Source organism: Strongylocentrotus purpuratus, unplaced genomic scaffold (genome assembly GCF_000002235.5).
Source record: "Strongylocentrotus purpuratus isolate Spur 01 unplaced genomic scaffold, Spur_5.0 spur5_scaffold_2, whole genome shotgun sequence".
In the NCBI taxonomy this organism is placed as follows: Eukaryota; Metazoa; Echinodermata; class Echinoidea; order Camarodonta; family Strongylocentrotidae; genus Strongylocentrotus; species Strongylocentrotus purpuratus.
Window position 1 is genome coordinate 18,503,145 of NW_022145605.1, and position 14,019 is coordinate 18,517,163.

The window sequence follows — 14,019 nt, forward strand, 5'->3', positions numbered from 1 at the left end:
GTGATGATCAGTTAAACTGATTACACTTTTCACAATTTGGATGATTCCTAGAGAGTCGTGCTAATTCGGACCCAGAGACAAGTCGACCCCGTTGCGAATACGGGGGCAAATTGACCCGGCATGATTGAATTTGTTATGATTTTTTTAGGGTTAGGGTTTAGGTTTAGGGTTAAGGTTTGGGTAGGGTTTATCATTAGGGTTAGGGTTCAAGTTAGGGTATGTTGGGACAACTCGGCCCCCGTATGTGCAGCGGGCCGAGTTATCCCAGAGTCCGATTTAGCCCAGATCCATTCCTAAATTCCATGAAGTCCATATAATCAACCATTCAGAACAACTTGAGGATTTTTTCGTTCACAGTAAAACTGCATGAACAGTATTAAACATTAACTTTAATATAAAATGACATACTTATATTCACACACGATACAATACATGTACAATATATCGTGTATATTAGTACAAATAACTTAAATATTACTTGTTATAAAATCATTAGCTTGAATTATACAATATGTAAAGACATTTCTTTCGGAAACATGTTCTTTTTACAAAGGTTCGTTATTCCGAAAGTTCATGATTCCTAAGAACCGTATTTCCGAAAATAAATCAAGGTTCAGAATTACGAAGGTTCACAATTTGAAATGACATAGAACCCTCTCTCTTTTCGCGATTACCAAACTTCGAAATGACGAACCATATTTCATTTTCAGAATGATGAACCTTCTGGTATGGGAAATTTGTGTTCGGAATTACGAACCTTTTGAATGGAGAATATTCGAAAAACGAACTTTCGGAAAAACGAGTGACTCCTATCTCTTTATAAGCATATGCCAATACGTGGCCCAAATTGTCCTTATGGATGTACACATCAGATATGAATTATAGAAGAATTTAAAGAGAGAAAATAAGCGAAAAGGGGAACAACGGAAGAAGAGAGAGACAGAGAGACAGAGAGGGAGAGAGAGAAAGAGAGAGAGAAAGAGAGAGGGAGAGAGAGAGAGAGAGAGAGAGAGGGGGATGCGTGGGTAAAAGAGGAGAGACATTGTGAGAACGGGAGAGGAGGAAAAAAGAAATTGGTATTATTTCTGTATCTCAATTTTTATAAACATTACAATCTTCAATAGTTTACTACAATATATAATCCCAAATTAGAACCAGAGATCAATTTGTTTGTGGATTTACTGTAAACAAAAATAGGGGCGACAGATCTTACGGCAAGGGTATATAATTCTGGACCAAAGTGTGAGAGCTCCAACAATTTTTCTTTCCAACTACTAAAAAATGCTCGTATAAAAAAAAGATACAGACTACTGAAACTTGTCCAATTGGCCACTCCAGTAGATCTCTGGGTCCAAAAACTCTATTCAAGTGGCCTAACTTCATTTTGCTCAGCTACTGTACTGAGTAGTCATTATGCCTTTTATACATGTGATATTTGCCAGAACTCATACAGGTCTAAAAATGCATTATGACATAATTATTTTTAAAAGATTTTGGGTTGAAATCACTGAATTGTTTGAAGTTGACCGACTGCATCAGACAAACCACCACGGCACCAGAAAATCAAGAGTAGAAGTGCACCATCAGGAGCTGAAAATGTTAAAATAAGGAACAATGATTGAGAGATTAAAACCTACGAATATTCTCTTGTGATCTATCAAAATATTATCAAACTATGAGCTAAAAGTATAAAAATGTACTTTGAATGCGTTATAAATCGGTAAGTTATGATGGTTGAAACTTTGAAGAATTCCAAAATCCATCTTGTGGTAAATACCGTCAATTTTACAGAAATTTCAAATTTATGGGCTCTCTCATTCGATCAAAAATACAGACAATTTTAAGAATACGTGAAGAATTCCTTAAATATTAATAAATCTGGGACACGAATCTGTAGCATTGTTATGTACAGTTGCGGACCCAGCATTATCTGGCCGGGGTGGCAATATTTCGAAAATTCGGTGACTAGATACAAATATTAAAAGAAACTTTCTAAGGTTCCTTTTAAGGTCTAATAATGAATGGGGGGGGGGGGTGAGATGTCACAATGTTTATTAAGGGCACGTTTTTCTTTCATAATTTTGTACTTGCGGTATGACGCAGTCATTTTTTCAGGCCCCCGTGCCCTTTTTCCATGGATCCACCAAAGGGCATGAATACAGACAAATATAATCCCTTTTTGAATTCGTCATAATTATATTGGAAACATAATCATCTTACTTCTTCCAGATTAAATCTGGTGTTGCCGCTCCGACTCTTTGATGCGAATATGTCTGTAATATAAACCAAAGGAAAAATTGTCACAAATATTCAATTTATTCTGTTAAATGTCACATACTCAAGTAAAAAAAAAAACGCATCCTAAAAAGTCTGAAGCCTCATAACTGATGCAAACACATAACGTGTGAAACACAAATGTTTGACAAAATCAAACAAAATTAACTCCAAGAGTTCGCATAATGGCAAGCATTCTCAACCGAATTTGAATCATCCCGACGGTTCCCAACAAATCTAAAGAGAGAAGCTGGACTGGGGGGGGGGGGAGTGACAACACATTTGTTTACGTATCTTCGCTACAATTACCCTTTTCCTGATAATTTGTGCATGATATGCTTCTATTACCCGCCTGCATGGAAAAGTTTGTTATGGGTTTGAAGTTTTAATACATTACTCCTTGAAATTCCGCAAGGAAATCCTGGAATTAGACCGATTGGCAATGAGACCAAATGAGTGATTTACCAAATGGGTATTAGACTTATTAGAGATTAGACCAAATTACTATTAGCCTACATGGTCATTAGACCAAGTGTCAAGTATATAGAAGAAATTATTAGTATACCATTTGGGTAGTAGCCTGGCTGGGCATAGACCATATGGGAATAGACTGGTAGTTAGACGAACTGGCTGTAGACCAAACGGCAATAAACCACCTAAACTATTGTAAACTCTGTATTTTTGACGAAATGATGCCCAGAATTTGTCGCCAGAACATGACAGCACCGGTAGGGTTACCATTTTTTCCTCCCGTACTGTAAGCCCATCATCCCCTTCCTCTTGGCATGGAAAGGTTGGTTTGGGGAGGTCTTTTGCCCCCCTATACATTTTATCGATTATCAAAATGTAATCACTTTAGATAAGCCTCACGTTGATAGTGATGCGAATAAAGCTGGTAAACGATAGATTGATATCCTCGGACCTATAACAACTCTCCTCCCCCCCCCCCCCCCCCCCCTCTGGCATGGAAAAGGTGGTATAACTAGTTTACCACCCCCTCCCTCCTTCCCCTCTGGGAACCACTCCGAATTAGCTTGTTTAAAAGGGAACTCACTGTACATAAATCTGACCCTGATGGCAACATGGATGAAGCTGGCAAGTGACAGGTTATTCTCCTTATTTCCATACCGCATACCAAGGGCTCGAAAGGTGTCATTCTTCAGCTTAAAGCCTAAAAGAAAGACAAAAAGATAAAGGAGGCAAAAAACAATAACAAAAGCAAGATAAAAACACAACAGCAACAAAACTAGAAAGCAAACGTACATGTACTTAACACAAAAATTTAAAATGACTAGTCTTGTTACTTTGAATCATTTTATTTTTGAAAAGTTATGAAATGAAAGTTTGTATTTCATACATATTGTCTGCTATTAGATAACGTTCATTTGTTTTGTGGTAGAAAATCGCTGAAGGAATAAAACATGAAAAGAATCACTCTTTCAGTGCCCCCAAAGTTGAAGCAGATAGAAAGAAGTACTGGCCATAGATATACATATTCACTCGATTTTATGGATTGAAATACTCTTTCATGAACCTAGTCACAAACAGAATAAATTTATTCGCCTAAATATTGGATCTAAATTTGAATAAAGGATGCCATTACATTAATTGGTTTTGAAGTGATATTGAGGAATTGCGCTGTTTTATAATAGGTTTTTCTTTTCCGATCGACTTAGTATTACAAGGATCACTTTTACTGGAAAGTTGTGTTATACCGCTTTAAGTGGATATTAAATCTTGACATGTCACACACAATTTCCCTGTGTCGCAGTTTATTTGCTTTGAGATAGATATATCAAAGGTTTTATGGTTATTGAACTGTTTCCAGTTTAAGATTAATCTATACCAGTGTTAAAGGAAAATCATGAGGCTAATCAAATCTGGAAATGTATAATTTCCAAAAGCCATTGTGTTATAAAAATGCATTTTCTGTCAATTGGTGCCTATTTCTTTGTGAAAAATTGCACACGTGGCAAACGAACTCCGTACAGCGCAGGGAGGCAAATAAAGCAAGCAGAGTGTTAAAAAGTAAACCCTGTTCTTACCAAGTGAGGTTAAAGCCACCGTCATCTCATCAATGCTAATCATTCCAGAACTATCAGTGTCTGCCCGTTTGAAAAATCCCTGCAAAGAGCATAAATCAAAAGCCTAATATCAAACAACATTCTTTCTTCTCCTACACCCCACGGAACACTTGTTTTAAGGGCACCGCTAGAATATTCCGAGTCAGGAACGTTTGCACGTAAATTATCACAAATATTTCCACGAAACAAACGAAAAAAGGGGTACAGCTTTTTTTTTAATTTGACAAAAATGGCTTAGGATTTATATTAAAAGATACGCGGATAATTTTATCTATGCCCCTCTTCCACTGGAAAATATTAAAGCAGTCCATAATTTTTTTACATACCGAATTCACAAAATAGTCCACAAAGAATTCTTGCCTTATTATCCTTTTCGTGAGTAAAGATTAGTTAAACGACACAGATAATCTGAGACACTGTCGACACTGTCTGTTAATCTTCGCTGGAAAGTTGCCTAGATTTTAAGATCATTCTGAAATCACTGTATGGTATCCGCGCTCGCATAAAGAAACTTTTTACCCGTAAACCAATGGGGATCTCAGCAAAATTTAACTATGCCCGTTACTCGGGGCAACGGACAGTTTGTTTCTTTGCAGGCATGGCTAAACTCATGACCCCAATTTCGACCAATCAGATGACTAGATTTGTTCAACATATTAAAGAGAGGTATAAAGTCTTATATTGACCGCTTAGCCCTCTCAGAATTACAAACGAGTGTAATATGATTTTGTGAAACCACTGCTCAGATGTCTGGTATACAGATACTAATAATATGATTTATTCTTGATAGATAAAGTTTATATCTTCTGAGAATCGTATTTATCAAATCCCGTTGACTCTTTAAATTTATCAATAACATTCAGATAAGAAATAAATCTATCAAGAAAAAACATATTCTCACAATCACTTCATGAAATGAGGTAAACAAATATTTTGGTCCAACTTCTTGGGCCTCAGTGTTTATTATCAATCTTCAAGCTTTTCTCCTAGGAGAGTTCCTAGTCATCAGTGCCCATTGAGGTAACTACGTCAAGAATTGTCTATATTCAAAATATATGTAAAAATACCTTCCATGCACAAATGTTTGCCCACAGCTCCATAAACTCTTCAAAGCCAAGCTTGCCAGTACGATCCTCCTGTGTATAAATGTTCAGGAAATATTAAAACATCAAGACTTCTTCATCGGACGGAAACAAATATATTGGTATCATTATCACAGGGATGGTGGTAATGATGGTAGTGATGATTATGATTATGACGGTGGTTATTATGATGACGATAATTTTAATGATGACGATGGCGATGATGATGATGATGATGATTTTAATGATGATGATGATGTTTATGATGATGATGATGATGATGATGATGATGATGATGATAATGATGATGATAATGATGATGATGATAATGATGATGATGATGATAATGGTGGTGATGATAATGATGATGATGGTGATGTTGTTGATGTTGATGATGTTGCTGATGATAATGGTGATAATGGTGATAATAACTCTTTCTTATGGTCTTAGCTCTTTTTGCAAAGCTTCTGCAGAACTTTTGAATAAATTACCTTTACATGTCAGGAACTGTCAGATTGAAAATTCAAAACTTGACTTAAGACACATTTATTCAAAATTGATTGTGATGATGAACTTACTCTGCTCATATTGATGTATATTTCATTTGTATTGTGCTTTGTATGTTTATTTGTTTTTTTTATTTAATATATAATTGTTTGTCATTGTATTTTGTTTGTTATAGCGCTTAGAGACTACGGTAGAAAGCGTTTTATAAGCACCGTTGTATTGTTAATTGTTATGACAATGAGGATGATGATGATGATTATGATTAAAAAAGATATAATGATGATAATAATGATGATCATGATGATGGTGATGACGATGATGGTAGTGACGATGATACTCATGATGATGAGGACAATGACGATAATGATATTGATGATAATGATGATGATAATAATAATGATAATGATGATTATTATATTGATGATGATTTTGACGATGGTGGTGGTAAAAATTCAGTTGATGATCATGAGTAGGATGACGATGTCAATGACATAGTAATCCTACAAAATGCCCCATGATCGTACCAAACATCATGTGAAATAGCTCTTTACATAGTCGTTCCTTGACTGGACTTAAACTTAAAACAATAAATTGGAAGAATCTGATTTTTCCTTGCAAAGGATGGCAACCCCTTTTAATCTTTTAGTTCTTAATTTGAAAAAAAAGGATACATCGCTGAGAGCCACCATACTTTTGCAGGCCTCCAGGCTAAAATAATCATGGTGTAGATCTGTAGAATAATAGGGAAAATAAAAAAAAATATTATTTTTGTTAGTTATTGGTAGTTTCTGTTCCGATGCTCCGGTGTCGGTAAGAAAACATCATCAGAAACGACGAAATTTTCTATCACACAAGACTTTACACAAGTATTAAATCACAAATGACAAGAGTTAGCCATTTTGAGATATTTCTCTGATGAAATTGTGTAGACGATACCATACAGTATACTTAATAAAATCCATGCCTATACAAATGCTTGTTGAAAGTAATATCTTACATAACCTTACATTATTTATGCAAATGCTTTGTTTTGGATTCCCATGCCATCAAATTTAGAATATGTGTGTCAAAAAAAATAATAACGTAGGAGACATCGCAAGAACCAAGTAAATGTTTTGTCTTTATAACGGGCCCAATTTCTCGTGAGAAAATTGAAAGAAATTAAATTAGTCTTGTATCCCAGTGTAGTATCAAATTTTAAAAATGTCCCCATGCCTATGAGGTTATTAAGTCAAGGTAACCGTTCGTAGACTGCAAAACTATAACTGTTCAAGAAACAATGAATAAATTATACAGTGCCAGAGAAACAAATGTCGCAAACAGTGTTAACCCTAATAAACCCCCCGTTTATAGCACACGTTTCATTTGCCTGCCCCTGACCGTTCCCTCATTGCAGCTAATAACTCCTTGCCGTGGACATTTCGTAAACCTGTGGAAGAGGGTCAATCCAACATTTCCTTCAATTGGTGTCCATTTTCCATTCGTTATGGCTGCGCTAGTGCCCGAGAGCCGAAAGTTAAAAAGGATAAACACAAATAAAACCCGGTTTAAAGCACACTTTTTCATCAGCATGCCCCGAACCCTTTTCCCATGGCATATAACAACCCCCCAAAGAAGTATCGCCTTCCCATAGAAATTTCGTCATCTTTTGGGGGAGGGTAAGTTCTACATTTTGCAATAATTTGCGTCCCAATCCTATTCGTAATGGCTGCGCCAGCGCAGAGAAACAAATGTCGCAAATAATAATAATAACAATATTTAATTTTTATATAGCGCTTAATACAAATGTCTCTAAGCGCTTTTTAAATATACTATTAACCCGGTCATCACTAATAAAACTTTTTGTATAGCACACTTTATCATACGGATGCATGCCCCCGATCCTTCCCTCATTACAGCTAATAACTCCCAACGAAGTATCGCCTTGCCTTGGACATTTCGTCAACCTGTGGGAGAGGGTCAGTCCTAATTTTTTCATTAATTTGCGTCCCGATCCTATTCGTAATAGCTGCGCCAGTGCATAATAATTGTTTCTACAATCTGAGGCACTTACTGCTTCTCAAAAGTTTTCTATATGTTTTCTTTGTGTTTTTGCACCCACATACTGAACTGCAGTTCCCATTGCCGCGAGGCGTTATTTAGTGACGTAGGACTACGTCAGCGACTGGTGCTGATTTTGACGCGTCTTGTAAGAGAACGTCGTACAAACAATAGGGACTTTTAGATTTGGACGTCGACATCGTGGACTGCTACGTGTGACGTCCTTATAAGGCACTGTGATGTCCTTTAAATTCACTGCAAGAGCCTTAAAAGGACGTCACTCGTAGCAGTCCACTAAGTCGACTTGCAAATCTAAAAGTCCCTATTAAATGCTAAGTGAACATTGCAAACATTACGTTTAATCGCTGGCAGAGGTAATGACGCAATCGAAAAATGACGCCTCGCGTACAACGAACATAAAAGACCGCAGTGTTCGGTTTGGGTCAATTCACTGACCTCGTTGAAGGGATGAAGTATTCAGAATGTCCAGAAGTTCCCAGGCATCAACTTCCATGTCCTGCGAGAAAACACAATAAAAACGTATAATCAATTAGTGTCGTCTTAGCTGGGTATTTGCAGCTTTATGTTGATAAATACGATAGAATTATTACATTTTTGACATTGGTCACACACTCTATCAATAGGTACAACGTACATTAATCTTCTCCTCACACTTTTTGTATTCGATAGGCAAACATAATCTAGAGAACGATAATCAAATTTATTGTAGTTAATGATTTATATAAAATACAAGATTTGTTTTCAATGAAAGTTCTAAGTAACATATGCTTTGGATATTGGCGTGTTATATTTAATGTAGTATTATATTTAACGATGTGTTCTATTTAACGAATATCAATTCTTGGTTTTTTTTCTTTTGCAGGTAAGTATTGATATTTAGTATCATGTTTACCGTCAGTTCGACACCCTTATGATTACGTAAAGAAGTTGTTACCTATTGTCAAAAATAAATCAACAAACTTTTGAAATAGGCCACCATAAACTTGTGAACGATTTGTGAATATGATGTGTTTTGTCATTTTTTTTTTGATTGTTTTTCTCAGATAAATCAAGCAAAACAAAATGTGTTGCCCTACTCTCAAACTTAAATGTACTGTGTTAACTTATTTTATTTCGTAGATACTTATCAGTATTCGTCACTTGTATAATTCATTTTTCTAGTATATATTGTAATCTGCATGGACGGTTTATATATGTTATCTAAATTTGGATATTTGAATGGGAAAATAAATCAAATCAAAGCGAATCAAGATCTAATCTCCTTTACTTTCCTTTATTTTGTTTGTCTTGTCCCCCCCCCCCCCCCCACGAACGTTTCTTCTTCTCAGCTCTCGCTCTATTTTATATTCCGGCTCCCCCTCTCCCTACCCCTCTCCCTCCCCCTCTCTCTCTCGTAAATGCCCGGTCACACATAGGGGACGCATCGAGGACGCACGGCCCGCGCATTGAAATTTTTCAATTTTTGCCAGTGCGTTGTCGTGCGTTAGGTGTGCGTAATCCTTTGTTACTCGTTCGTCGAGTGCGCTGGACCAACGCTATGTATTCGTCGTCATTCGCTGTGTGCGTCGGGATAAAAATGTGCGCGGAGCTCGACGCATGAATGTATACGCCAAAAGGACGCCAGACATGCGCGGAGCGCGCTAGACCAACGCCAGACATACGCGGAGCACACGCTCTGTATTCGCGCAGCGCGTCAGCAACACGATATCTGCATACGGTGTCAGCTTGCTAGCTTCTCCAAAATCCTGAAAAACGTCGGGCTCAAGGATTTTTCCGATTTTCAATGCGCCGGCCGTGCGTCGTCTATGTGTGACCGGGCCATTAGCTTATTCTTTACAATTCATATTAGGATTTGGTTATACCTGTCCGGACCGTTCTTCGAAGGCCCTTCTGAACCGAATCATGCGATCATCTTGCTCATCTTCTCCTCTCCGCTGCTGCATGAAATATATTCCAAAAACAGGTTATATGTTACAAACTTGTTCGTTATTGACGTTTAATGTTTATTTATTTAATCATTTATTCAAGTTTTATTTAAAATAGAGGGTAGGTACATTCAGTTTAACAAAACTGCTTCCAAGTACGCCCTCAAGAACGACATAACAAGTTTGTGATACACAAAAATACAGGAATATATAAAAATAACAGTCATCAAAACTAAACGTTGACATATTGACATATATAACATAAGAAAAATAATTATACCGGTAGAGGGAAATAAGAACGGAGATTCTACTATAATAAATGCTTTGCCAATATTTGAATTGATTTGGTTGATTGAATTGAGGGAGGAAGTTTATTAAAGATACTATCTCCCTTTTGCAGCCAACCTCAAGTTCTGTAGAACTTTGCAGGAATTATGAATATATCATGTATGTCCTATCTGTGAAATTTAACGTTAGCAGTGTCCTCATATTTAAATTATGCATGGAAACCCGTTTACTTGCTAGACTTCACTGTCAGACACTATTGTCAGTATTGAGTGACTGACTGGCTTTTTCTTCTTCTTTGGTAATAACATCCATAAAATGAGCTGTAAAGGATTTGTTAACATCAATAACCTACTTCTTGTAATGGCCAAAATTAAACTGATTGAATCTTTGCGCAGCATAAAACGTACAACCATGCGGTAAAATGGTCTGAAAATCAAGACTATTACTTATTGGCTCTATAGCTCCTAAGTCGATTTGACAAACTAATAGTCGTTATTTTCCCACTTAAAGACATTTTCAAGCCCCACTTTTTAAAGGGGAGTTCTAAATTAGTATTACATGTATATTTCAAATGCAATTGGAATTTAACTTTTTCATTTTTTGGCATGCAAAAGGGACATAGTACCTTTAAATAAGGTGCTTGCTTTATACGAGAATGATCTTTTTTTTTTAATTCGGTTTTGGGTATGGGATGTCAAGAAGAGAATTTAATGAATATAATTTTAAAAGCTAACAAACAATGTTGATACATATTCTTCACACTATTATATTCCATGTTAGAGGTTCAATCGAAGTCTTCCAAGCCTTGTTTTGCTAAATTACTCGAAGTTTAATAAACATGCCTTGCATAATTATGTACAAGAATGATACATATGACATTCATTCAATTTAGTTCTCGTTTAAATTAAAAAAAAAAAAACCTTTGTCAAATTTCTCTACAAACAAAGAAACAATGACATCAATAAAACTTAATATAATAATAATCATTATAATAGTACGACTATTACTACTATTATACAGTTTATACTACTACTACTTCTTCTACTACTACTACTACTACTACTACTACTACTACTACTACTACTCCTACTACAATAACTACTACTACTACTATTACTACTACTACTACTATACTACTACTACTGTTACTACTACTACTTCTACTTCTGCTACTACTACTATACGATTATTACTACTACTACCTACTACTAGGGAGTCCAATGCTTTTCCCCCAAATATATCGTTTTTTATACGGCGAACTGTGACTTGCATGGACACAAGTTTATGGGCTTAAATAAGGGAAATATTGAAATGTGGAAAATTTACCGATTTCCCGGTCCAAAACGAGCATTCAGAAGGAGATTATTTGCTCCAAAGTTGGGGTGAATTTCGACGCTTTTCACGTCCGTGTGGAGTCAAATGTTCATATTAGACAGGAGAGTGTGTATTATCACTAATGGGGTAATGGGCAAACCCAAATTTGGACCTTATAAGTTGCCTCGGGCGACTCGCTAGACTTAGAAAAGGCTCAGACAGTATTAACATGCATGAAGTATGAGACGAATATAAATGAAATAAAATGAATGTACGAGCAATTTGTTCCCAATACATTTGAGTAGCCAGCTGTCAGCGGTTGTGCTTTCAATATTCCTGCAATCATAGCCAGTGGCGGATCCATGGGGCCCGGTCCCCCCCCCCCCCCCTGGGAAAAAACAGGGCCAAAACAAAAAATTAGAGCTCGCTACCCCCCCCCCCCCCCATATGCATACATGATAACGGCACGCAACTTCTTTTAACACAGGTAAGCCATTCAATTAATTAATCAAAGCGGCTTGGAAAGAGTTCACAACCAATTTAAATTAGACTTGATAAAAAAAATTTGCATTGCCTCACTATTTAAAAAGGCAAAAATAGGTTTGAATAATTACTGGGATTCGAACCCACTTCTCTAAGATCAGGTATGCTGACCTTGCCGATTGAGCCAACGATGGGTTGATACAGTTGGGTTTGCATGAATATTATAACCCTAACCCTAATTCTAACCATAACCCTTACCTAAATCCTAACCTTAACCCAAGCCAAAACCCTAATTAAACCCTATCCCAAGTATATCCCAATTATACGAAATAAACATGTTGAATTTTTCGTACTTTCGGCCTAGACACTAAACGCAGAAAGTATGCATTTTTACGCAAGTCTACGAAATACTACGTACGCCATGCCTACGCAATAGTACGATATCCTACGCCAGTCCGATGAAGCAGTAAAAGCGTATAAAGGCGTCCTAAATCCTACCTGCTCACCTACGTACCCTTTACGCCAGGCCTACGTATGATATGACTTGCATTGGCCCCCTACTACTACTTCTATTACAATTACTACTGCTAATGATAATAGTACACCAGTAATAATAATGCCAAAACATTATTGATTCATTACCTGCTGATGAGCCATGGCGGATTTTCCGTTTAAAGAACTGAATAAAAAGAAAAATCAAGACAAAATAGAACCTTAAAGTATATGAAATAGCAAGCCAATGGATGCAAACTAGCTTACTCAATTCGGATTGAGAATTGGAAAATGAGAGCAAGATGCGTGACGGTAAAGGAATATTGCTTAGTGGAAGAGAGAACCATTTATGGCAAAAGCAAGAATCAAGAGACCAACAGATCGAGAGAAGAATGAGTGGTGCTACAGATAAGAAATTAAAACAATGGTTACTGCGCCGCGGACGACGAGGAGCATCATCCTAAGACAATTAATAATGAAATCGACAAAAGATTAATTAAGTGTTTGCTACTCACTTCTTTTAAAAGAATATGATTAAAAGTCGCCCTTTTGCTGACTAGATACAAAGATCAACAGGAAATTACGCTGTAGTTGGCCGGTGGTATTACTGGAAGTATGGAACCTTCCGCTCGCATCAAATGTTTTGGTACAATAAATAGACTGTAGTTTGTAGCGAGCTAAATGAAGATCTTTCAAGATTATCATGCGTGTTAAAAGATAATAGGTTAATGGTTAACCTCCAAAAATGTGAAGTCATGTTTGTAGGCACTCAACAACGTTTAAAGAGATTAACCATATCATTAATGATTGACAAGATTATGTATATAGATAATAACGAAATAAAAAGGTCCAGTCAAGTTGATCATGTAAAGAAAAAATAATTAAATGTAAATATCCCTTAAAAAGTGTGCGTTTAACATTAAACATTAATCAGTATACACTGCCTTGACTTTTTATAAATCAATAATATTATTCAATGCCATTTTGATCATTGTAGCGCAGTCTGGGCAAATGCTTCAAAGACTTACCTATATTAAGTCAATTGCAAGTATTTCAAAATAGATCACTTCGTATTGTTATGAAAGTTGATTATATGTATCCTTCAATAATTGATATGTTACCTTGAAGTTAATAGATTGCTTATAACGATGGTCGAAACAATAAGCATGTAATACGTAATCGCTCTGTTCATAACATTTGTCCACCTTACCTTGGCAGTATCTTTGTAATTCGTGAATCAGTATATTGTACAAGGTCTTGTCCGCATGAATTATGACTCACTACACCGAAGATCAATTACGGGAAAAGATCAGTCTCCTATATCGAAGGGCCAAGATTTGGAATGAGCTGAATTACCCTAGTTCCACCATTGCATCATTGACGCATTTAAGCGTCACATCGATAGTAACCCCATCATCCTGACCATTCTCGTGAGACAAACTTAACACCCTATATTTCACTTATTAAGCTAAAGATACAAGACCCCCGGCTTTCTTTTCTTTCCTTCTT

General features: G+C 36.4%; 1 protein-coding gene across 2 annotated transcripts; it reads right to left on the reverse strand.

Annotated features, from left to right (window-relative positions):
- Nucleotides 1-342: 342 nt before the first annotated feature.
- LOC100891820 (calpain small subunit 1) lies at nucleotides 343-13,170 on the reverse strand. 2 transcript variants are annotated; one of them, XM_030991885.1, is made up of 10 exons: nucleotides 13,026-13,170; nucleotides 12,661-12,697; nucleotides 9,871-9,942; nucleotides 8,444-8,504; nucleotides 6,619-6,677; nucleotides 5,426-5,494; nucleotides 4,320-4,398; nucleotides 3,329-3,445; nucleotides 2,221-2,273; nucleotides 343-1,590 (listed from the first exon to the last, which is right to left on the reverse strand). In XM_030991885.1, exons 2-10 carry the CDS (start codon nucleotides 12,673-12,675, stop codon nucleotides 1,564-1,566), a joined length of 552 nt encoding a protein of 183 aa, XP_030847745.1. In that variant the 5' UTR covers nucleotides 12,676-12,697; nucleotides 13,026-13,170; the 3' UTR covers nucleotides 343-1,563. The 2 variants fall into 2 exon arrangements, with proteins under 2 accessions (XP_030847745.1, XP_030847744.1); XM_030991884.1 differs by having other exon boundaries at nucleotides 9,871-9,945.
- Between the last annotated feature and the right edge of the window lie 849 nt (nucleotides 13,171-14,019).